Source organism: Myotis myotis, unplaced genomic scaffold (genome assembly GCF_014108235.1).
Source record: "Myotis myotis isolate mMyoMyo1 unplaced genomic scaffold, mMyoMyo1.p scaffold_m19_p_10, whole genome shotgun sequence".
Lineage (NCBI taxonomy): Eukaryota > Metazoa > Chordata > Mammalia > Chiroptera > Vespertilionidae > Myotis > Myotis myotis.
In genome coordinates, this window is record NW_023416314.1 from 31,721,802 (window position 1) to 31,746,061 (window position 24,260).

Below are 24,260 nucleotides of genomic sequence, written 5' to 3' on the forward strand. Positions count from 1 at the left end.
CAGTGGCCAGCCGGCGGCTATGGGATCCAGCTTTTTAGACAAATATGCTACTGGGCGACTCCAGGGGCCTAAAGCCTGGGTTAAAACTCCTTTTGCTACTCCTTTGTGCTCGTCTACAAAGAGGCGAAAGGGTTTTGTAATGTCTGGTAGGCCCAGGGCTGGAGCAGCCAAAAGAGCTTTCTTTATCTGATTAAAGGCAATTTCTTCTGTCTCAGTCCATTTAAAGGCCTTCCCCTCCTTGGTGGCTTCATATAGGGGCCTGGCGATCTCAGAAAAACTTGGTATCCTGAGGCGGCAATAGCCAGCCGATCCTAGGAATTCCCTCACCTCCCTCTGGGAGGTGGGAGCAGGGATTTTTAAGACTGTCTCTTTTCTAGCATCTGACAACCGCCGCTGTCCGCCCTCCAGTATGTATCCCAGGTAACTCACCCTCTTTTGGCATATCTGAGCCTTCTTCGCCGAGGCCCGGTACCCTAAGGTTCCTAGGGTGGCCAGCAGATCTTTGGTCCCTTGCTCACAATCTTTGGCGGTATCGGCAGCAATCAGGATGTCATCTATGTATTGAAGAAGGGTGAGATTGGGGTGTTCTCTCCTGTACTCACCGAGGTCTTCATGCAGTGCCTCATCGAAGATGGTGGGCGAATTCTTGAATCCTTGGGGCAATCGCGTCCAGGTTAATTGTCCGCTGTAGCCTTCCTCGGGGTCATGCCATTCGAAGGCAAACAGGGGTTGGCTTTGAGGCGCTAGCGGCAGGCTGAAAAAGGCATCCTTCAAGTCTAATACAGTATACCAGATTCTAGAGGGTGCCAGAGAGCTTAGGAGAGTGTATGGGTTAGGAACGGTTGGGTGTATATCCAGGACTCTTTTATTTACTTCCCGGAGGTCCTGAACTGGTCGATAGTCATTCGTATGGGGCTTTCTGACTGGCAGGAGGGGGGTGTTCCAGGCAGATTGGCATGGAACCAGTATCCCTAGGCTTCGCAGTCTCCGGATGTGAGGCTGGATTCCCTTCCGAGCCTCCTGGGACATAGGGTACTGTTTGACTCTCCTCGGGCCTTCTCCTGGTTTTAGTTCTACCAGGGTTGGGGCTCTGTGAGCAGCCAGTCCTACTCCCCCCGTCTCTGCCCAGGCTGTGGGGAATTCTTGCAGCCACCTGTCCATATCGTTCTCTACTGGGGGCGCCCCCTGGTGGAGGCGATATTCATCCTCCAGTCTCAGAGTCAGAACCTGGATGGGGTGGCCTTCGCCATCGGTGACCTGAGGCCCCCCTTGTCTGAAGGTTATTTGGGCTCCAATCTTGGTTAGCAAGTCCCATCCTAATAGGGGGTAGGGTCATTCTGGTATTACCATGAAGGAATGGGATACCTGGCCCGTTCCTAGATCTACTGTTCTTCGGGTAGTCCATGAATACTGGCTCATGCCAGTTGCCCCTTGCACCCAGGACTTTTTATTAGCTAGCTTCCCCTGAGGTGTGCGGAGAACCGAATGTTGTGCTCCAGTGTCGACAAGGAAGTCAACAGGCGTCCCCTCCACTCTAAGAGTTACCCTGGGCTCGGGGAGGGGGTCCGAACCCCGACTTCCCTAATCACTCAGTCCTTCTAGCTCCAAGACCTCCACCTGGTCTGTCTTGTTCCTCTTTTTACCGGCCTTCTTTGGGCATTCTCGGACCCAGTGCCCTATCTCTTTGCAGTAAGCACACTGGTTCTGTTGCAGCTTCTTTTTCCCGCCCCAGGCAGTTCCCTTACCTCTTTCTTGGCCATCAGCAAGCTGGCGAAGGCGGCGGGTCCGCTCCTCAGGGGACTCCATGGTGGTGGCTAGCAGAATCTTGGCCAGGTTTCGAGTCTGCTTGTCACTGGCAGCCACCATGGCGCGGGCTTGCCTATCCTCAGGGGGCTCTCGGTTATTGAACACCTTCTCTGCTACTACCAGTAAATCCTGTAAACTCTTTTCTCCTAATCTATCTATTCTCTGCAGTTTCTTTCTAATGTCCGTGGCTGACTGGTTTATGAAACTCATGATTACAGCTGCCTTATTCTCAGGGGCTTCTGGATCCATGGGGGTATCGGTGCGATATGCCTCCATGATCCGTTCTAGAAAGGCAGCTGGAGACTCATCTCTTTCCTGCTATACGTTCCCTACCTTGGTCAAATTGGTGGGCTTTCTAGCAGCCCTGCGGAGACCTCCCATTAGAGTCTGACGGTAGACCAAGAGCCTCTCCTTACCTTCTGCTGTGTTGAAATCCCATTCAGGCCTAGTCAAGGGAAAAGAGACATCTATCTGGGCCTGGTTTGTGGTCGGATTTCTGTCTACACCAGGAACCATCTTTCAGGCCTCATTGAGGATCCTTTCTCTCTCTTCCGTTGTGAACAGAACCTGTAAAAGCTGCTGACAGTCGTCCCATGTGGGTTGATGGGTGAAAAGAACAGAATCTTGCAAGTCAATAAGTCTCCCCGGTTTTTCGGAGAACTTAGGGTTCTGTGCCTTCCAGTTATAGAGGTCGCTAGTTGCGAAAGGCCATAAATATGGGGCTGGTTGCCATCCGCATCCGGAGGTCCAGTGGCCCGTAAGGGCAGGGTCTTGATAGTGGAGTTGGGTGCTGCGACAGACAGCTCCTGCTGAGCTCTTTGCCGGGTGAGAGGTGGGCCTCCTGCCGGAACCGGAACCGCGGCCATTCCCGGAACCCCGCCCCCAGCCATTCCCGGAACTGCGTCAGCTTCCCGTGACGGGATAGGATCGAATCTCTCCGGCATCCTGTGGAAATGATACGGGGGAGGAAAAATTAACTCTTCTCCAGTTCCCCCCTGCAAAACTGGGTAGGGGGGAGCTGGAGCTGACGGCAGGGTGGCTTTCTTCTCCTTCTTCTTCTCCGCTTCCTGCAAGACAAGAATGGGTTCTGGCTCCGGAGGGTGTGGAGGTTGGAAGGGCCTAAGCCAAGGTGGTGGATTTTCCACGAGGTCCTGCCAAGTAACAATGTAAGAGAGTTGACCAAGATGTCCCTCTTTGGGCTGGGAGACGACGTCCCTAACCCGGCGAATGGTGGGGAGATCGAAAGTCCCCTCCGGCTGCCACCCGACATTAAAAGTCGGCCACTCCCTAGAACAAAAAGTCCGCCACTGGTCCTTCCGGACCTCCGCACTGAGGTTGCTGGCCCTTCCCTTTACCTCTTTAAAATGATCAACCATAATGCTTAAAGGAGTAGTTTGAGCCTGTCCCATAATGTCCATCCAGTAAATCCACAAAATAAAACCGAAAAAACACAAACACAGACAACTCAGGGGCCCAAAAATATAGTGTTCCAACTCCATGGAAGCGAAACCAAAACAAGCTTCCAACTCCATGGAAGCAAAAACTGAAAACGATGGCTGCGTGCCAGCCAGCGGGAGCGACCCGCCTGTCTCAGATTGAGGGGGTTTCTACAGACCTTCCGACTCAGCGGAAGCAAAGCTATACCCCTCCAGATGGAGGATCGAGGCGTCCCCCGACTCCTCCCGCCCTTGATCCCCTAGATCATGTGGGCGATTATGATTACAGATTTCAGAAGAGAGCTCACACAAGATAGATACAAAACACAACAAAACACACACGACACAAACAAGACCTACCGCGGTCAGTCAGGCCCTTTGGACTGGGGGGTCCCTCGATGGTGTTGGGGATCCTGGACAAGCCCCCAAAACGTTATGCCCAGATTTCAAGATCCCCAAAAAACCACGCCAGGGAGCCAGTCCGATGCAAAAGCAGAGGGTCCTGTATTGAGCTAGCTAACTCGACCCTGCCTCCCGGCTGACGCAGCGACCGGAAGCAGAATGCCACTCGTGAGAATATCAGGGCTTTAATAGTGAGGGGAGGGGAGCTGACTGTGGGCCCTGCCGATTGGCCAGGTGCAAGTCGGGTCTTGTTACACAGGATGTGGTCATCTCTATGGCGCGCATGTCCCTTGATTGTCATTGGTTAGTTTAAAGAAATCCCGGCTTCCGGGAAGAAGGTACTTTCCTGAGCACATGGCAGCTGCCCCAACATGGAGGATCCGGGGTAAGATGGAAGGCATAGCCCTCGCCCTTTCATCTAGGTCCTACCATTTACTTGCTGGATAACCTTAAATAAAGTGATTTAACCTAAGAATCAGTTTCTTCATGTAAAATAGTGGACAATAATACATCTGATAGGATTGTTTGAGGCTTAAGTGATGTAATGGTTGTAAACTAGGGCTCAGTAATCAGTAGCAATTGTTGTTGTTGTTGTTATTCAGCTTTGATTCCATTACCTGTGATTTCCCCCCAACATTTTATTGTGAAAAAAAATTCAGTAAAGTTGAAATAATTGGACAGTGGATACCCATAAGCCTACCACCTAAGTTCTATAAATAATATTTTGCTTTAATTGATATATTATATCAAATGGATTCACTTATCATCCTTCTTTTCATCTTATTCTTAAATGCATTTCGAAATTAAGTTGAAGACATTTACACACCTCCTAAAATCAGCTTTAATGTCATTAACTAGAGTTCAGTATTTGTTTGATTTTTTAAGGTAAAATTTACATACAGTAAAATGTACAAGTTGTAAGTCTACTGTTTGTTGTGTAACCCAGACCCCTAGGAAGATATGGAATATTTACACGCCCTCGAAAGTTTTCCATGCCCCTGTCTTAGATAGTCCCTGCCTTCATTTCCAACCCTGAGAATTGTCTTTGATTTTTAGTACTAAATTTCAGGTACTGAGTATAGTCCAGAGCAGTGATTGGAGTATTTGGGAGCTGGGGAGCTGCCTGATCTGCTTATCACACCAGTGTGGTTCTCAACCTTCCTAATGCCGCTACCCTTTAATATAGTGCCTCATGTTGTGGTGACCCCCAACCATAAAATTATTTTCATTGCTACTTCATAACTGTAATTTTACTACTATTATGAATCATAATGTAAATATCTGATATGCAGGATATATTTTCATTGTTCACGACCCACAGGTTGAGAACTGCTGCTAGACATTGAAGCATGGTATAGTTTTTCCATATGAAATTTTATAAATTTTGTATTTTTATAAAATTGTAGTCATTCATTCAGCAAACATTTCATTACTAGTTATCTTGCTTAAGTAAGTGGTGAGGGAGACACTCTGGAATCAATGAGTGCTGTACACCATTACAGGGGCTCTGATAAGAAAAGGCACAGGGCATAGTGAAGCATGAAGGAGGGAGTGACTTAGTTCTCCTGACTTGAGGGGCATAGGCAATGATGGCCTCATAGAGGAGGTGATACTTGAGTTGAGTATTGTGGGAGATGAGTTGGTGTTTGCCAGCTTAGGTGAATTGGAGAGAGGGAGAAGGGATGTGCAAAAGCAAAGAGGAAGGAAAGAGCTTAGTGGACTGGAAATGATTTTTCTAGGCTGCAGCAAAGGTTGCAGGAGTTAAAGCTAGAGTGGTAGGTAGGGAGGACTTTGCATGCTATGCAAATGACTTTGGTTTACTTCTATAGTTTAGGGAGTAGTTAAAAGGTTTATTAATCTGTTAAGGGGATTATACTCAAAAGATAGAAATTGTCAAGTAGTTAAATGCTTACCTTTTATGATCAAATTAAAGTCCTATGTCTTTTGTTTTATTATACTATAACTAGAGGCCTGGTGCACGAAATTTGTGTGTGTGTGTGGGGGTCCCTCAGCCCAGCCTATACCCTCTCTAATCCGGGACATCCCTCTCACAATCCAGGACTGCCGGCTCCTAACTGCTCACCTGCCTGCCTGCCTGGTCGCTCCTTACTGCCCCCCCCCCTCCCCCCGGCAGCCTGGTCACCCCCAACTGCTCCCCTCTGCCTGCCTGGTCACCCCCAACTACCCTCCCCTACCCCCCCACCGGCCTTACCGCCCCATGCAGCCTGCTGTTCATTTGTTTGGTCGTCCCTCACTAAACCCCCTGCCGGCCTTGCCACCCCACACAGCCTACTGTTTGGTTGTCCCTCCGGTTGTTTTGGTTGTGATGGCCCCTGGCTTTTTATATATTAAGATTTATATTTATGTTCTCACTCTTCTTTTTATTTCTCTAAAATGACAGGTGGTGTGCCAGTATTTGAAAAATCCCAATTTATCTGATAAAAAGTTGCTACAGAATATTTTCCAAGCTCTGAATGTATATTACAATTATTCAGGCCAGGCGAGATGCCTGAATATGTCAGAGACATCAACTAGCAGTCTGGGATCCCTGGGTTGGAGCTATCAGGTAAGTGTGTATAATTTCTCCAAGTAGAACTTACTTTTCATTGATATGGCTGGCTGCAACAGAGTTCACAAGATTTTATCACCTAACCTGGATCTCAGTGTGGTCTCACTCTGAAGCCATGATAAGTTTCCTCATTCATTCATTCACTCATGTATTTAATCATCGCCAAATATATTCTGCGTACTTATCATCGGTTAGGCACCCTTCTAGGCTCCAAAGATACAAAGATAAGTAAGACATGATCGATCTTACCATCAAATGTAGCTTGTTGAAAAAGAAGCGCAACTAATATTATAATAGGTCTTGATAAGTCCTATAAAGGAAACATTTTATGGACACATAAGTGAAGGGGGGTCTAGCTTGATTCCTCTGAGATTTTGTTCTTTCATCTGTACAATGAGAATAATAAGAATAAGAATACTTTCCAGAGTTGTTTTGAAGATTCAATATGATAATAGATGTGAAAAAACAAACAAAACAGTTTACAAAGAAGGAATATATAGCTCTAACTTTTGTGATTTCTCAACTGAGCCTTTCCAGGAGCAATGAGAGGTGGTATGACACAGAGAGGTAAAGAGCAGGAACTCTGAAGCCAGACTGCCTGAGTTCAAACTCTGGCTTTGTTGCTCACTAGTGTATGACTTTGGACAAATTTATTTAATTTCTTTGTGCCTTATTTTTTCACTAGACTCTTATGGGTTGCTTTCTCAGGCCTGCACAGAAATCGTCATGCCCTTTTGTACCAATGGTATTGATGACATGTTTGAACCTCAGCCGTGGGACTTGAAGACATTTTCAGATGAATGTTTTAAACAGTGGGGTGTGAAACCAAGGCCCTCCTGGATCACTTCTATGTATGGAGGCAAAAACATCAGTTCCCACACGAACATCATTTTCAGGTGAGTTATTGCTGTTCCAAAGAAAAACTTTGTTGTTAGAGACATTTGTAGGATAGCTGAGAAAATAGAGTCAGGAAAATGTTGGACAATAAAATAATATGGAATACAACCAATGGTATCCTGTTTACCTATTACTTGAAAGATAGAGGATGCTGGGAGCATTTGAGATCTTGCTTCCAGGCATGTCATCAGTTTGGCTCAAATAAACTCTTCTAAAATTTCCCTAAAAAGGAAGAGGAGAAGGAGGAGAAGGAGGAGGAGGCAGAGGAGGAGGAGGAGGGGGAGGAGGAGGAGAAGAAGGAGAAGAAGGAGAAGGAGAAGAAAAAGAAGACAGAAAGAGGATGCAGAGTAGAGATATGATTTTACACTCTATTACCACCTTGGTTAAAGGCTTAAAAACAGCACAGCAAGAAAATGAAAATATTCTTAAAAATTCCTCAGCACAAAATGAAGCATCATTTGTTCACAATTTGCCTTACTTTTGTTACTATTGTTATTAATGGTAATAAAAATTTTTTAGTATCCACTTAACAAATAGTTTTGAAGTACCCAATCTGCTCTGTTTCAGAAACTATATCAGGAACTTTAAATAAATTACCAAAGTTTGAACCCTTACAACAATCTTGTGAAGTAGTTGTTATAGTTCCTTTTTCCTGAGGAGGAAAGTGAGGGTCACTGTGTTCAGTCACTTGCCAAAGTTCATCCAGCTTTATTTTAGTTACTAATAAAACCAGATTTCAACCTTGGCCTTACTGGCCACAAAAATCCCGTTTGTTTGTCTACATTGTACTGCTCTTATGGTGACATATGTGGTATTGGTTCACATCAGAGTTAATTGAGTAGACTCTGAGTGTATCTGATTGCCACTTCAAAATTTCCTTGTTTTGGCTTGTACATCAGGCTGACAGCTATTAAGAACAGCAACTAGTTAATTAAAAAATGTATTTCCAAATCTATATGGAAATAGTAGAGAGATACCTATACACATCTCTTAACCTGGAGCTATTGTATAAGTACAAATGTCATTCTTTTACAAGCTTTTATAGACAGAGTTAAATTTGATCTTTGGGACATGCTCAATAGCTTTTAGGAATAAGGAGTGCTGTTTTGACCAAAAGATTCCTGCTTGGGTTTAGGCCCATAACACTGCTCACTTTGCAATCTAGTTTATTGGGTTGATGCTATTTTCTGATCCAGCAGAGTACCTACCCAAAATGAAAGATAAACACATTAGTGGAAAACTTAAAGATTCTTTTTGTTTAATTTCCTTAAGTCGTGTTCCTTGTGCTCAATAGGATTCTTCACAGCTATAGTCTTCGGCTCAGCCTTATAAAAGTGGCATTTGTACAAATAAACTATTTAGAGCATTTAAGGAAATGGTGCCAAATTCGGGTGTTTGAAATTAGGGAACGTAAAAGGACTGAGAGGACTGAAGAAAGTTTAAGTACAAACCTAGGGTCTCCAAGCTTATCTTTGTTCCTTTGTCAATTTTTTTGTTTTTCTTTAGGAGCTAATCTCTATGTAGTATTTACATGGATTTCTCTTGCATGCTAACATTCTGAGGTCACCCTTGCTTGCTTTGACCTTACAAAGCTGAAGTTCAAGTTGAATTATAAAGTGGAGTCTGTATGAACATTTTAATATATGAGTTTTGTTCAAATACATTTTCCTTCTTTATTGGGTTCAACTATTACAGATATGTATTTTAATTATCCATTTGTCCTGTTATATTATTTTCTTCAGGCAATCAAAATAAGAATCATCATCATCATCATCACTGGGAGGGGGATAGATATTTTGTGAGGAAAATTTGGGCGAAAGAACTGAAACACATAGGTGGAAATTATAAAACTTTTAGTTCAGTATAAGAAAGGACTTTCTAACAGTTCATTATAAAAACAGACTTTCTGCCCCCATGAGATTGTGAACTTCTTAATGGTAGAGACTGTCTTGATCATCTCTGTGCCTTTAGCACCTGCTACAGGGACTGGCACATAATGAATGTGCAATAAGTGTATTGATGAGGATGAGGAATGACATGAAGCTCAGGAAGGCTTCAGAGGCATGTGCAAGTATAAAAGCAGGACTGTGTGAAGATGTTGGTATATCTTTCTGCCATGGCAAGTCTACGTTTAAAAGAAATATTTTTCCATATGCTGCTAGGTGAAAAATCCAGTGCAAAAAAATTTAGGTTATTTAAAAATTCAGAATTCTCCTGTTTTTCTGAAGGAAGCACATCCCCAAAGTAAAGGAGCAGCCTTGGGTGTCTCTGTTCTGTGTACTTCGTGGCCACCAGCTAGGAAACATTTCTGGTCAATGAGTGAGAAAATGTCCAAGGAACCATGTGAAAATATCTTTATGTTCATGCTTCTCTCCTCAGGTTGCCTCACACAAATCCAAGCGTGACTGCTTCTCTGATTGGAAAGTTCAGCCTGTATTTGTTGGATTGATGATTTGCAGGTTAAGAGCTTGGGCTTTGAAGTCAGAGAGACCTGGGTGCTATTTTTCCTTTTTCACCAAGTTAGCTGTCTAGCCTCAGGCAGATTGCCAATTTATATTATTAGAAAACTGGTGCATGAATTTGTGCACATTGAAAGGAAATTACTTAGAAGAAATATTTTGGAGGCCAGGGAGGGACCGTGGGAGGGCTCCAGGGCGTGTCCAGCCCGTCTTACCCAGTCCTGATCAGCCAGACCCCAGCAGCAAGCTAACCTACCGGTTGGAGCATCTGCCCTCTGGTGGTCAGTGTGTGTCATAGTGACTGGTCGAGCAGTCGGCCGACCGGTTGACCAATCATTCGGACACTTAGCATATTAGGCTTTTATATATAGAGAGAATGACTTCCTGACAGGTTTATTTCAGGGAGTAGGTAGACTGTTATGGAAGGGGGCACTGTGAGGGCAGAGATTTTTGTCTGTTCACTGCTGAATTCCCTATGCCCAGTCAGTGCCTGCCACAGAGTAGGCACTCCATAAACATTTGCTGAATAAACGAAGACTCAAGAAATAGTAGCTATTAATGGTTTCATTTCAGCAGTTTTTTTCCATAGTGGTTTTGTTGGAAGGATTAATTTTCCCCCCATCCTTAATTGGTAAGAAATTATGTTACCCCAATGGTCATTCTCAGTTATTTAAATATAAATCTGAAAGGGAATTCCTGAGAAGCTGATTAGTTTAACTTAATTTTTCAGGCAAATTAATTGTTGCCAGCAATTAAGTGAGGCTCACTGTTGGAAATTTTATCCAGGCAATTAGATTTTCTCATGAAAGCTATTATTACTTTGTTTTTCTTTGTAAATTTCCCAGTGACTGGTTTAGCTTTCTCATGTCTAGGACCAAGAAATTCAAGTCCATGTGCATCTTAGGTCGCTCAGCAACTCCAAACACTGTTGCTAAGTCACTAGGCTGATTCAGATGACCTTTTAAATCAAATGCAGTTTGCTTATTATGTGGCTGTTAGGATGGCTTTTTTGTTTTGCAAATAATGGAGAGTTTCCTAATCGGGTTGGTCCTGTCAAATTGAAATAATGATAAAGGCTATTTGTTCACTCAAGAGAATCTAACCCCTTGTGTAGTTTACTTTAAAAATATATTTGGTAGTTGAGAACTAAGGATCCTATTTTGCATGTGAGTTTTGCCTTTTGTTTTTAATAAAACCAAAAAAATACATTTTTGGATTGATTCTTCCCCCCTCCCCCAGCATGATGTTATTAAGTTGAAATTGAAATTTCTTTTTCTTAAGAAAAGTGAAAATTTGTGGTGAGAATTTAAAGTTGCATTTCAAACACATATATATTTAATGTACCTAACTGCATATTTTTCATTTAATTTGTACATTTGCCTAGAAAAAACTGATTGCATTAGTTTTCTGACCCAATTTCTATGAGAAATGGTTTCACGTTCCTTTTCATGATTCATATACTTCTCAGAAGTAGTAACACTTCTCAGGCTACAAAATATGATGATAATTATAATGCTGCACATTTATGTGATATTTTATAGTTTATAACTTTCATATATAATATTTTACTTGGACCCTACAATATCTCTATGAGGGAGGGACATTATCTTTAAAATTTTTTTTGGGGGGGGGTAATGCATGTTGGAATTGAGGGTCATAGGGGTCAGATGACTTACCCCAAATCATGTGGCTAATAAGGGTATAAAAACTTAGACCTGCTGACTTAGTTAATTATTCTTGCCACTGCTACACACAGGTGAAGTCAGTCTCTATATTTATATTAATCGCTTATATTAACTCTGCTTTGTCATGTAAAAAGTACTGAAGTGATTTACATGTTCCTGACCTTGTATACATGTATTTATAGATCTCTTTTGATTAGGGCATCTGGTATCTGGCCAAAGACAACTAGACATTCACATTCTTTTTTCATTCATTCAGTAAACATTTGCATGGCTCCTATGAGTACCAGATGCTGAAGCTACTGTAATAAACAAAGCAGACAAAAATTCCTGCCCTTGGGCAGGTCTAGTTTGAGAGATAGATAATAAACAAAATAGCACCTATAAGTATGTTAGGAGATACATGCTAAGGAGGAAAAATAAACCAGGGAAGAGGGCTGTGAAATGGGGGTATAAGAGAGGTAGGTTTGAAACTTTAGATGGGAATGACCAAGGAAGACTTCACCAGGGGTGACTTTTGGAAAATGATCTGGCAGGAGTACCTTGATAGCTACGAGTGTGATGGGGTAGGGACACTCCACAAAGAGGAATTAGCAAGGGCAAAGGCCTTGAGAGGTAAATGTGCTCAGCACGTTCTCCTCCAGGGACAGGAAGGAGGTCAGTGTGGCTGGAGTAGTTAATGAGAGACTTGTAGGTCCTAGTAAGGTCTTTGATTTTTACTTTGAATGAGATGGGAAAACTTGGACTGTTTTGAGCAAAGGAGTGACATAATCTGATTCAGGTTTTATTAGGATCAAATTTAATAGGATCAAAGCCACAATAAGATTCATTTCCTACCCTACTGATAGTAGGGAGATAAGAGTAGTGAGAAAGGTCAGTAAAAGGCTAGTCAGGCTAGAGGTAATGGAGACTTGGATCAGAGTGGTGGCAGTGAATATGGTGAGAGGTGTTGAAATTCTGGATATATTTGAATATATAGCTGACAAGATTTGTTGACAGATTGGGTGAGAAATAAATAGACTAAAGAGTGACACCAACTTTTTTGGCCTGAGCAACTAGGACAAGGTGCCATTGACAGAGATGAAAGAACATACATAAAAATGTCCTGTTATTTCAAGTCATAGGGAGATAAAGATTTTCCAAGAGGTGCCATATAAGGGGAAAGTGATCTAAAACCTACAATGCCATGGACCAGATACATAAATCCAGGTATTTTGGTCTCTATTTTATATTGAGAATAAGCTTCCATGAGATTAGGAAGATGAGAGGCTGACTTGGGACTGGAACCCAGGTGTGTCTAATCCCAAAGTTCAAGCTCTTTTTACTGTGCACCACACAAGTCAAGAAGGTATGTGCTGCTGATTTCCAACAGCAGTCACATGTCTGTGAAATGTAATGTAGTATAAAACCAAGTACTGGACTAGGCTATAAAAACTATTCTTGTATGAAAGATTTGCCATTGCTATCTGAATGAGTTGGGTGTTAGTTTTCTTACCTATAAAAGAATTATCATTAAACCTACCTCACAAGATTGTTATAAGGGTCAAATGTGAAAGACTTTGTAAACTCTAAACCAGTCTATACATGTGTGGAGTTAATAATACCAGGGAATAATTAGGTTTACAATAATGTCAAGAATGAAATATTTAGGAATAAGCTTAACAGAAAAAGTGTGACATGTATATACTGAAAACTACAAAAAATTGTTGGAAGAAATTAAAGATCTAAATAATGGAAAGACATTTCATATACTTATGGAAGAAGTAATATTGCTAAGATGTCAGTACTCCACAAACTGATATACAGATTCAGTAATCCCTACAAAGATCCCAGCTGTTTCTTTTTTCAGAAATTGACAAGCTAGCATTCAAATGTATATAAAAAATGCAAGGGACCTAGAAGAGCCAAAACAATCTTGTAAAGGAAGAACAGATATGAAGAACTCTTACTTTCTGGTTTTGAACTCATACTTTCTGGTTTCAAAGTTGTTATAAAGCTACTATAATCAATATAGTGTGACACTTGCATAAAGATAGACATATAGACCAGTGGAAGATAATTGATAATCCAGAAGTCAACCTTTATATATATGGTCACTTGATTTTCAGACAAGAATGCCAATATAGTTCATTGGGGAAAGAATAGGCTTTTCAAGAAATGGTGCTAGGAACACTGAATATTCACATGCAAAACAATGAAATTGGATCCCTGTTTAGTACCATATCAAAATATTAACTCAGAATGGATCAAATGATTTAATTGATGACCCAGTTTAAAAATTGGGAAATGCAAATCAAAGCCACAATATGATTCATTTCCTACCCACATGAGATGGCTGTAATTAGAGGATGAGGGGATAGGTGAAAAAGGTGAAGGGAAATATAGTCAATAAAACTATTGTGATAAGTTTGCACGGTGATAGGTGATTACCAGAATGAGTGAGGTGATCACTTTGAAAGGTATAGAATGTTGAATTGCTATAGGTACACCTGAAACTTATATAACTAATGTAATATTTTATACCAACTATACTTAAATTTAAAAAAGTAAAAAACAAAAACATAAGTGTTGGCAAGGGTATTAAAAAGTTGGAACTCTCATATGTTGCTAATGGGAAATGTAAAATGGTGCAGTCACTTTGGAAAACAGTTAGACAGTTCTTCACAAGATTAAGTCACCATATATACCAGAAATTCCATACTTAGGTCAGTCTGTTCCCAAGAGAAATGAAAACATGTATCCATGTAAAAACTTGTATATGAATGTTCATTGGAGCAATATACACAATAGAAAAAAAAAAGTGGGAACAACACAAATTTACATCGGATGAATGGATAAATAAAATGTGGCATATTCATACAATGGAATATTATTTGGCAATAAAAAGGAATAATGTACTGATACATACTGCAACATAGATGAAACCTGAAAACATTATGCCACAGTGAAAGGAGCCAATCATGAAAGACCACCTATTATATAATTCCATTTACTAGTATATGAAATGTCCATATTAGACAAATCCATAGATACAAAGAGTAGGTTAGTGGTTGCCTGTAGCTGAGTGAGGGAGTTTGGGGGAGGGGAATGGGGATTATTAGTTACCAATAGCTAATAATGGGTTTCTTCTCAGGATGAAAATGTTCTAAAATTGTGATAATGGTTACAAAACTCTGAATATACTAAAAACCATTGAATTCTACATTTAAATGGGTAACTTGTGGTGAAATATATCTCAACAAAGCTGTGAAATATTATTAGGGATGCTGTCTGTGATTGTATTGGATTTTTACTAAGCTAAACTAAATAGCCTGCTTCAAGGATTGATCCTGTTTACAGTGAAAAGTGTTGTATGAACCAGCCAAGATGAATAACTTAGTAGCATTTCTGTAACTTTAAAGCCAATGTAAAATGGGAGTCTTTGAATAATGACCAAATTTTCTGGTTCAGATTTGGAGGAAATTTTTCAGTTCAATCACCCTATTTCCCAAAGTACTGTATTACAAAGAAAGTAGTGTATGAAAAATGAAGGGTTGGTTTTTTTTAAGAGCTAAAAGGTAATTATCATTTCAAATATGAGAGTTTTTATTTATCACTTTCATAGTTGGCTCCTAGGAAAGTGGCATTAATTGAGGAACTGCAATGTGCCTGACACTTGTGCTTATTAAATACACCCACAGTACTATCTTGTTTAACCCATACAGCAACCTTATGAGATCGGCCTTGTTATCTCTCTTTTATAGAGGAGGAAGGTCATATGGCTTTTGAGTGATGAAACTGGGATTGGAATTTAGACTTTTAAATTCCACTTTCCAGTACAATCTGGGTTGACTTATGGGGCACCACCTTCATTCTTTGGTCCTATTTCTTTCCTTAAAAAATTATATATATATAAATAATTGATGTCAGAGAGGAAGGGAGGAGAGAGAGATAGAAACATCAATGATGAGAGAGAATCATTGGAATCTTTGATGGCTGCCTCCTGTACATCCTCCAGTGGGGATCGAGCCTGCAACCTGGGCATATGCCTTGACTATTAATCGAACCATGACCTCCTGGTTCATAGGTTGACACTCAACTACTAAGCCGTGCCTGCTGGGCTGGTCCTATTTCTTGTACTTGGTTTTAGAAATATTGTAGAACTCCAGTATGAATCACATTTCTACAGACAGATTCAATCATATCAAATCCCCCATTTATATATAAGCTTGTAATTTTAGTTATTGTGCATAAAGTAGGTTTCTTCTATCTTATCTGGATATAGGTATGAAAAACTAACAATCTTATTTTTTCTTCTTTCCCTCACATAGCAATGGTGACCTAGACCCCTGGTCAGGAGGTGGAGTAACCAAGAACATCACAAACACCTTGGTTGCCATCATTATCCCAGAGGGGGCCCATCATCTAGATCTCCGAGCCAACAGTGCCTTTGACCCTATGACCGTGCTATTAGCCCGCTCGTTGGAAGTTAAATACATGAAGCAGTGGATTAGAGATTTCTATGCCTCTCCGAGGAAGAAGCACTGAGCAACTTTTGATCATTTTCAGTTTCTTTTATGTTCATTCCACCCACATTCCCATTCACTTTGGTTTTCTACGCATATCTACTTTCCCTTTTTTATCATTAGATTTGGTGGGGCAAAAATTTGAGATAGAAGAGAGGGTGATGGTTGTGACAGCAGCCACCCCACACCCCAGGTTCTAGCCATCTTTGCACCTCACCTCTTCCAGGAAGAATTTTTTTGTGACAGCTGTCCCTCACCATCAGTGGCCCTCATAACTGGAGCAGAGTTCCTGACTGCCTTTCACAAGAGTTAGAGTCAGTTCCTTTGTTTCTCTGCAAGCAGGGATTTCTTTTGCTTTTGAGACAAGTCTCTGGCTCATTTATTATTCCACACCCCTGCCCTCCCGAAAGGAAAAGCAGAAAATAGATAAAAATGATGTAATTGCAGCTGATAGGAAGGGTGTCCGATGCCAATCCAGGATATAGGAACTGTTTCTTTTGTACTTGATTTACAGGCTTTGAACTGTGCTGTAAATAAAGAATAAGGCTGGACCTTATACCTGTGTGTTGCTCCTTAAGCTCATTCCAGCTGTGGGGAATGCTGTGTGCACTGGGCTTGGCTGTTTTTGGAAAGTCCTTTAATTTTCTCTTTTCCATTTGGCAGCTCTTCTTAGTTCTGGGATATTTGCCACTGTGGTACTGCCAGTAAGAAATCTGGCCTGTTTCTGCTCCATTTCTCTTTGTTCCTAAGGTCAGTTTTGTGGTAATTTGGTTCCATTTTGCCAGTTTAGGAAAATAACTCTGTTTTGCTCCATTTTACATCAGAGCAAGCTTTTATATGCTATGTCACTGATGATACTTCAGTAAGAAGCCTTTAAAAATTGATTAATCAGCTATTCAGAAGGTAGAATGTAGTTATGTTCAGCATTTTTTAAAATTGTATTTTCTGGTAGTCATTGCAGCTGCCATTCAAGCCAGAAGTGTCAGGACACCAAGAGGCAGGTGCACGAGATCTTTTCTGTATGGCGTGCAAAAGACAAGCTGACTAATTCATGCGGGCAGCATATTTGACATTAATAAATGGCCAAGCCGTTACTACTTCCAAAGGGTTGGCTTCTTTCAAGCAGTTCTTACACTGAAACCTTTCTTCAGAAGAGCTTTTCTAGGATAACAAATAGTGTTGGATCAAAACCTTTCAGGGACACAGAGAGAGACTAACAGTTTCTACTCTGTTGAAAGAGTTCTTCCCCCTTGTTTCTTTTTATTTTTCCTCAAAACATTTTTTTCTTTACCTTGCCTTGAGAGCGTTTTCTGCTTTTTAAAAACCGTGCCTTGATCATTTCTAAAGTACTTATTTTTTAAAAGAATGCATGTATAAAGTTTAATTCTTGGGTGAGGGATTGAAATATTTCCCTTATTTTCCCTGGCATCCGGGAGATACAGAAAAATCTTTGTCTGGTTTTAGAAGCCTTCAGTTCTCATTGTAATGAGTTGTCCATCAAAGCATTTGGTCACTACTTTCATTTCAACATCAGAGAAAAGTCTGCTGATGTGGGAATTTAAGAGTCAAAACAATACTAGTTTTTAGTTTTTATTCTTTGTCAACTAACAAGTTATATAATGCAAGGTTTATGGGCTTTCTAGACGATATTCTTACTATTTATTTTAGGATACTGTTGATTTTAGGGTGTTTTCCTCGAAACCTTTTTACGTGTTTAAAATCTTTAAAATACTTTGCCACTTCATATTATATTAATTCTTTGGGTGAATCAAATTTTTGTAAAGAAAATAATTGCCAAAAAAAGAGACTACTTTTCTGCAAGTATAATTTGGTCTTCTGTACGTGGTTGTTTTTTTTTCTATGTACATTTCATGACAGATGACAACCATAATTAAAGTTAGCCTAATTAGAATATGCTGAAATTTACTTTTAAATTGAAAAAGAATTAGAACATCAAATAAACCTTATTTAAAGCATCCCTCTAATTAATAGATGATGCTTTTGAAAGACCAGGAAAGAGAGACAAAGAGAGATGGGGTGGTTTTTATTTTGTTTTTGTTACTTTAACTACATAGAGTCAATGGTTAAAACTAAGGAAAATTAAGGATCTTTCTTAAGGGTTCTGTATAGTCAAGAGATTATCCAGAGGAGGCAAAGTCTAGTCTAGCGTATTAGCAAAGGCACTTCAGATCCTCAGTCCAATTCCATCATTTGTAGGTAGATGGCATTGTTGCACAGAGAGAAATAACTTGTATAAGATCTCACAGCTCATCTTTGGCGACACTAGGCCGCCTTGAATGCAGGTTGGTTTGTTGTTTTCATTTTATTGGTGTAAGTTAACCTTTGGATTCAAAAAATAAAACCTCACCAGTTTAAGCAAAAGAGGGAATTTATTGAAACTGCAGGAATAGCTCCAGGACTTGGGTAATTAGGAATCACGAGGGAATGGAACTGGGGTCTTGAAAGCCATTAAAAGTCAAGACTGCTATTTCTCTATCTCTCACTTGGAACAGAGGTCACCAGGTTTCAGCCTGTGAGGGAGATGTGCTCCTCAGATGTTTAGTTTGGCTAGCAGTCTAAAGTGTGCATGTGCATCAGAATTACCTGCAGGGCTTCCTAAAACAGTGATTGATAAGCCCCACCCCAGAGTTTGTAATGAATAAGTCTTAGAGTGGGTCTTCGCAAGTTGCATTTCTAACAATTCCCCAGGTGATGCTGAGTGTTGGGTCACACTTTGAAAATTACTGGTTGAAAGAATTCTGAATTCCAGTTTCTTCAAACAGGGCATGCCCCTTTAGTTCACCTCACTCCTGTTGTCCTGCCTGATCCCATTTGAGTATGGGAGCCCTGCTCATCATTTCTCTTCCCATTGCTGCTCCAGTCTCTCTGCAGACCAGTTTCCTCTTCTTTGCTTGCACAGGACCCATGGTGACTTCCCAAAATGGTGTCCTCAGGTATGGGAGGCTACACCACCTCACAAGCCCACAAGTCTCAGGTGGTTAGGAAGGGGCAAGGTCATAAAAACATGGCATCAGAGACACTATCTGGGATGAAAGGGAAGAAGTTCAGTCAACACACAGTGTTTCTGGGAACACAGGCATCCAACAAAATGCCAATGACTTGTGTAGCAGAAAGATCCCTAGTTGAGCAAGTTTGGAAAATAATGGGTTAAACAAAATTAAACAGTTGAGTTTTTTAAATCTGTAAATATGTATTATAATTCTCCAAAATGGTAATTGAGAATGCAACTTTTCCTACTTTTTTAATTTACTTATGTGCCCCAGGCATGAAATAGCTCTGGTCACAAATACAGGCATCAAGCTAGGATGAACAAAGACTGTAGTCTGCTTTGCCCCTGACTGATATAAGAGAAGCACCACCAATCATGTGTCTCCTTTCCCATTGCCAAGGGGTTTGTTGTACTCTTATTTACAGAGCTACAAGGCGTATGGCATTGTTCTAGAACATGGAAAATTCAATGGTAAAAACCGTAAGCACAATACAGTAGAACCTAGGTTCTTGAACTTAATTTATTCCAGAAGGTTGTTCAAGAAGCAATTTGTTCAAAAACGGAATCATTTTTTTCTCATTAGAAATAATGTAAATGGAATTAATCTGTTCCAGACCCCCAAATGATTCCCCGTTTTAACCTTTCTTAATTACCTGTGGTTGCTGTTTCATGAGCACTCTCACACCCTTAGGAACATCAGCAGTCTTGATGGCTTCTTTATGTGTTAAAATTGTGCTAATAGCCATGCCATACTCAGTAGCCAGATCAGACATGCAAACAACTTTATCATGCCTTGCAATTATTTCTTTTTAAAGCTCTATCGTTGTTCTCACAACTTTCCCTTTCACTTTGTTGCTATCACTAACGTTAGGATTCATGGTGACTTACTGGTATGTATTTATTAATAATAAGCAGCAACAAAAGCAAAAACAATGAAAATATTCACAGCACAATTTCCTGAAATATTAACAATAGGAGGTTTAGTGGTAAACTGACTCATACTAACTCATTTTTTCCTTTGTCACCTGAGAGACAGGTGACTAATCATATAGCTATAAGCATCAAAATGTTGTTAGGTTGAGAACCAAGTTTTGTTCAATAACCAAGACATGCCCCCCCCCCCCCCCCCACACACACACACACAACTTGGTTGAGAACTGAATTGTTCAAGATGGGAGACATTCGAGAACTGAGGTTTGACTGTATCTATCTATCTTAAATTCTCCTGGGAAAAAGATACAAAGTGTCAAATTATACGCTGAATTGCTATAATTATAAGTGCTATGAAGAATGGGGGCTCTTAAGGTATTTACCAGGGAATCTGAGTTAGCCTGTGGGATGGGAATAGGACTTCTTTTTTGAGATGTGATGTCTTAGCTGTTATCTAAATAATGAATGGGAGCTAACTAGGAAGAGAAGTGGAGATAACAGCATGTGCAAAACCCTGAGTGTAGCATATTCAAGGAACTGAAAAAAAGCCTCTGTAATGGGATTGCAGATGACCAGAAAGTGACATGAGTTTGGAGATGTGGCAGGAAAAAGCTCACTAAAGTAGACCATGGTCAGGAGTCATTATAAAGAATTGATAGTCCTTAATCAGGAGAGTGACATGAATATATTTTTATTTAAAATGATCGTTCTGGACAAATGTCTATTAAGGTACTCTGCTCATTATTTTTAAATTAAATTAAATCTTTATTGTTTAGATTATTACAGTTGTTCCTCTTTTTTCCCCCCATAGCTCCCCTCCACCTGGTTCCCACCCCACCCTCTGCCCTCACCCCCCCACTGTCCTCATTCATAGGTGCACGATTTTTGTCCAGTCTCTTCCTGCATCCCCCACAACCCTTTTCCCCCCAAGAATAGTCAGTCCACTCCCTTTCAATGCCCCTGATTCTATTATAATCACCAGTTTATTCTGTTCATCAGATTATTTATTCACTTGATTTTTAGATTCACTTGTTGATAGATGTGTATTTGTTGTTCATAATTTGTATCTTTACCTTTTTCTTCTTCCTCTTCTTAAAGGATACCTTTCAGCATTTCATATAATACTGGTTTAGTGGTGATGAACCCCTTTAGCTTTTCCTTATCTGTGAAGCTCTTTATCTGACCTTCAATTCTGAATGATAGCTTTGCTGGATAAAGTAATCTTGGTTGTAGGTTCTTGGCATTCATCACTTTGAATATTTCTTGCCACTCCCTTCTGGCCTGCAAAGTTTCTGTTGAGAAATCAGCTAAGTCGTATGGGTACGCCCTTGTAGGTAACTAACTGTTTTTCTCTTGCTGCTTTTAAGATTCTCTCTTTGTCTTTTGCTCTTGGCATTTTAATTATGATGTGTCTTGGTGTGGTCCTCTTTGGATTCCTTTTGTTTGGGGTTCTCTGTGCTTCCTGGACTTGTAAGTCTATTTCTTTGACCAGGTAGGGGAAGTTTTCTGTCATGATTTCTTCAAATAGGTTTTCAATATCTTGCTCTCTCTCTTCTTCTGGCACCCCTATAATTCGGATATTGGTACGCTTGAAGCTGTCCCAGAGGCTCCTTACACTATCTTCGTATTTTTGGATTCTTTTTCATTTTGCTTTTCTGGTTGGGTGTTTTTTGCTTCTTGGTATTTCAAATCTTTGACTTGATTCTTGCGCTCCTCTGGTCTGCTGTTGGGAGTCTGTATAATATTCTTCTATACTATCACTGTCATCATGTGCTAAACTCCTTTGGAGAGTTACATTTAATAGAAATATCCTTACGTTGAATTAACTCTTGAAAAACATCCACTGGTTTTTCCTTTAATCTGGCTAAGTTTATACTTTGCCAAGAACCATGCATGCCCTGACATCTCCGGTGAAATGAAATATAATTTTAACTTTCATATTCTATTTCTTGAGTTTATTACTCCATTTTTAAATTTGTGTTTGTGTTTGCTTTTCAATGTAATATTTGTTCCAATTATCCCTTACTTGGAAGTTCTTAACAATCAGTTTGGGGATGTCAGAATGAGTATGTGAGAAGAAAGTCAGGATAACTAAGAAATTTATGGTCTTCTTTACATGTGGTTTTGTCAGTGGGGAAAAAATGAACTAGAACTTGACAAAGATTATTTTGGTAAATTTTGGATTTCATGATGAATGCAGATTATGCATTGTTTTAATAGGGACCGAACTTAAGAATGGGTCATAAAATTTCCCCCCACTCTTGTTGGTTACATTCCCTCCAATGCCATCCTTCAGTAGTAGCCTTGGAAGTTATGTACAGTTCAAGTCTATAAACATGTATCCTGCTTCAAGGTAATCTTGTACCACAGGGAAATGAAATCTGTACCATCTCCACCAGTACACTTAATGTAAAATAAAATTATTTTCTTAGAAAAAAAAATATTCTTTATTTCAGGAAGTGTATGCTTAATTTCTAGTTGGTCCTTTATCACAATGTCGAGGGTCTCACTAGATTTCTTGAGGGTCTCATTAAGTTTATTGGCGGTTTCTAGAAAATTCTTGAAAAACCTTAAAAGTGTGGTTTTGAACTCTATATCCAGTAGTTTGCTTTCCTCCATTTCTGTCATTTGTGACCTGTTTCTTTGTCTCAGCATTTTTATGTTTCGCTGTGTTGACAGAGTGGCTTTCTATGCTAAGTGTCCTATAGGGCCCAGTGGCTCAGCCTCCCCAATTACCCGAGGTAGACACTCTTGGTGCACCCCCTTGTGGGCTTTGTGCACAGTCTTATTGTAGTTAATCCTTGATTGTTGTAGGTAACACTGGGAGGAATTGACCTCCAGGCCAATTGCCTGTGAGAATCAGCTGTTTCTGCAGTGGGAGAACTGGCTCCTGGATCTCTAAGGAGGTGCTAATCTAGCCTCTGCCTGAGGCTACTCAGCAGAAGCCAGCTGTGAAGCAATACAAGTTGCCCTGGGGCCTTGGGCCAGCTGCAGTTAAGTAATTTTCAGATTACAAAGGGCCAGGCCTTTCATATGCAAAAGCCTCAGTGCATGGCGTGGGCGGGGTGGGGTCCCAGGGGATCAACAGGGTATTGTACCTACTATGATACATTCTTTTCTATTTTTTTTTTAAATTTAAAATTTATTTTTAATCCTCATCTGAGGTTATTTTTCCATTGACTTTTAGAGAAAGTGGGAAAGACAGAGAGAAACATCAATGTGAATTGGTTGCCTCCTGCCCTGAGGGTATTTTTCCGTTGACTTTTAGAGAAAGTGGGAAAGACAGAGGGAAACATCATTGTGAATTGGTTGCCTCCTGCAGGCACCCTGACCAGAGTTGGACCAGGGAGGAACCCGAAACCAAGGTACATGTCCTTGACTGGAATCAAACCCACGACCCTTTAGTCTTCAGGCTGATGCTCTATGCACTGAGCCAAACCAGCTAGGGCCTATGATACATTCTTAAGAAATCCCCAAACATCCTTATTCTCCTACAACTTCAGCCCTTATGACTCCACTGCCGACCCACCACCTGATCCCTGGTACAGCCTTTGCTCAAATTGGGATCTAGTTCTCTGCACTCATTTCCCATTCTTACTGCCACCCTTCACGTTCTAACACCCTGGGATTCAGCCACACCAAACTTCCCATCATTCTAAAATGCCACTCCTCTGTCTAAAATATTTCATTCTCAGCATTACCCTTCAGTCTTTTCACTGGCAAACTTCTGTGTATCTTTCAAGCCCAGATCCAATTGATTACTTCCCCTGTGAAGTCTTACTCAGCTTTCCTAAAAGAAGTGGATTTTGGTTCACACCTACCATATCAGGGATTGTCTGGCTTGTTCATCTCTGTATCTCCAGTACCTTAAAAGCTGCCTGACCACCTCTAATTTAGTACACATACCCCAAATTGTAATATTTTGCTAAATGTTCTTACCCTCTTTTCAGGAAGATCAAGCTCTCTGAGAGTAGGGACTGTGTCTTCTTCCTTCTGATCAGCATCCAGCATGGGGCCTGGCAGCCAGGTCTCAGCAGGCCCTCTGCAAATTTATACAAATAGATGCATTTCAGGGTGGAAAGGCCAAGCTTCCCATCCATCTCTGCTCATGTGATTTCCTTCCCTGGGCTTCCCTGAATTTTGGAAAGGGGATCTCCTAGTACTCATAACCTCTAGAACTTGGACTCACTGGTTTTTCCTCACTTCAATGGCATGTCCCTGGCTCCCTCTCCCATTTCAGTCTGGCAGTCGTTCTTAAGGGGCTGAATGTAGTTGCCTTAATGTTAGGTGAGAAGAGAACACTGAACCAGAAATAGCCATTGAAGCGATTGGGTTTCTCCAGAGCCACTTTTCAATGCAAGGGGTCCCAGAGGGAGCTGGTTCCATAAATTTTGCTGTCTAATAGTGCAGATGGGAGGCTAGATGCTTACAACAGCAGCACTGGAAAACAATCTTGGGATCATTTAGTTTGACGTGTGTGTTTAACATGGCTAGCATCTTCAATAAGAAACAGGCCCGGAGAGTTACTTGTACAAGGTCATAGAACTAACATGTTTGTTTATTC

General features: G+C 40.8%; 1 protein-coding gene and 1 pseudogene across 3 annotated transcripts in view; one reads left to right on the forward strand and one right to left on the reverse strand.

Moving 5' to 3' along the window:
* LOC118664579 (prolylcarboxypeptidase) overlaps nucleotides 1-16,312 on the forward strand; it is a 73,580-nt gene extending 57,268 nt beyond the window's left edge. For all 3 annotated transcript variants that reach the window (XM_036324844.1, XM_036324843.1, XM_036324845.1), the window contains exons 8-10: nucleotides 6,046-6,210; nucleotides 6,922-7,109; nucleotides 15,562-16,312. In XM_036324844.1, coding sequence (XP_036180737.1) covers nucleotides 6,046-6,210; nucleotides 6,922-7,109; nucleotides 15,562-15,778 — 570 coding nt within the window. In that variant the 3' untranslated portion in view covers nucleotides 15,779-16,312. The remainder of the gene's footprint in view (nucleotides 1-6,045; nucleotides 6,211-6,921; nucleotides 7,110-15,561) is intronic.
* Nucleotides 16,313-19,027: 2,715 nt separating this feature from the next.
* On the reverse strand, nucleotides 19,028-19,170 carry LOC118665591 (annotated as a pseudogene).
* Nucleotides 19,171-24,260: the final 5,090 nt, after the last annotated feature.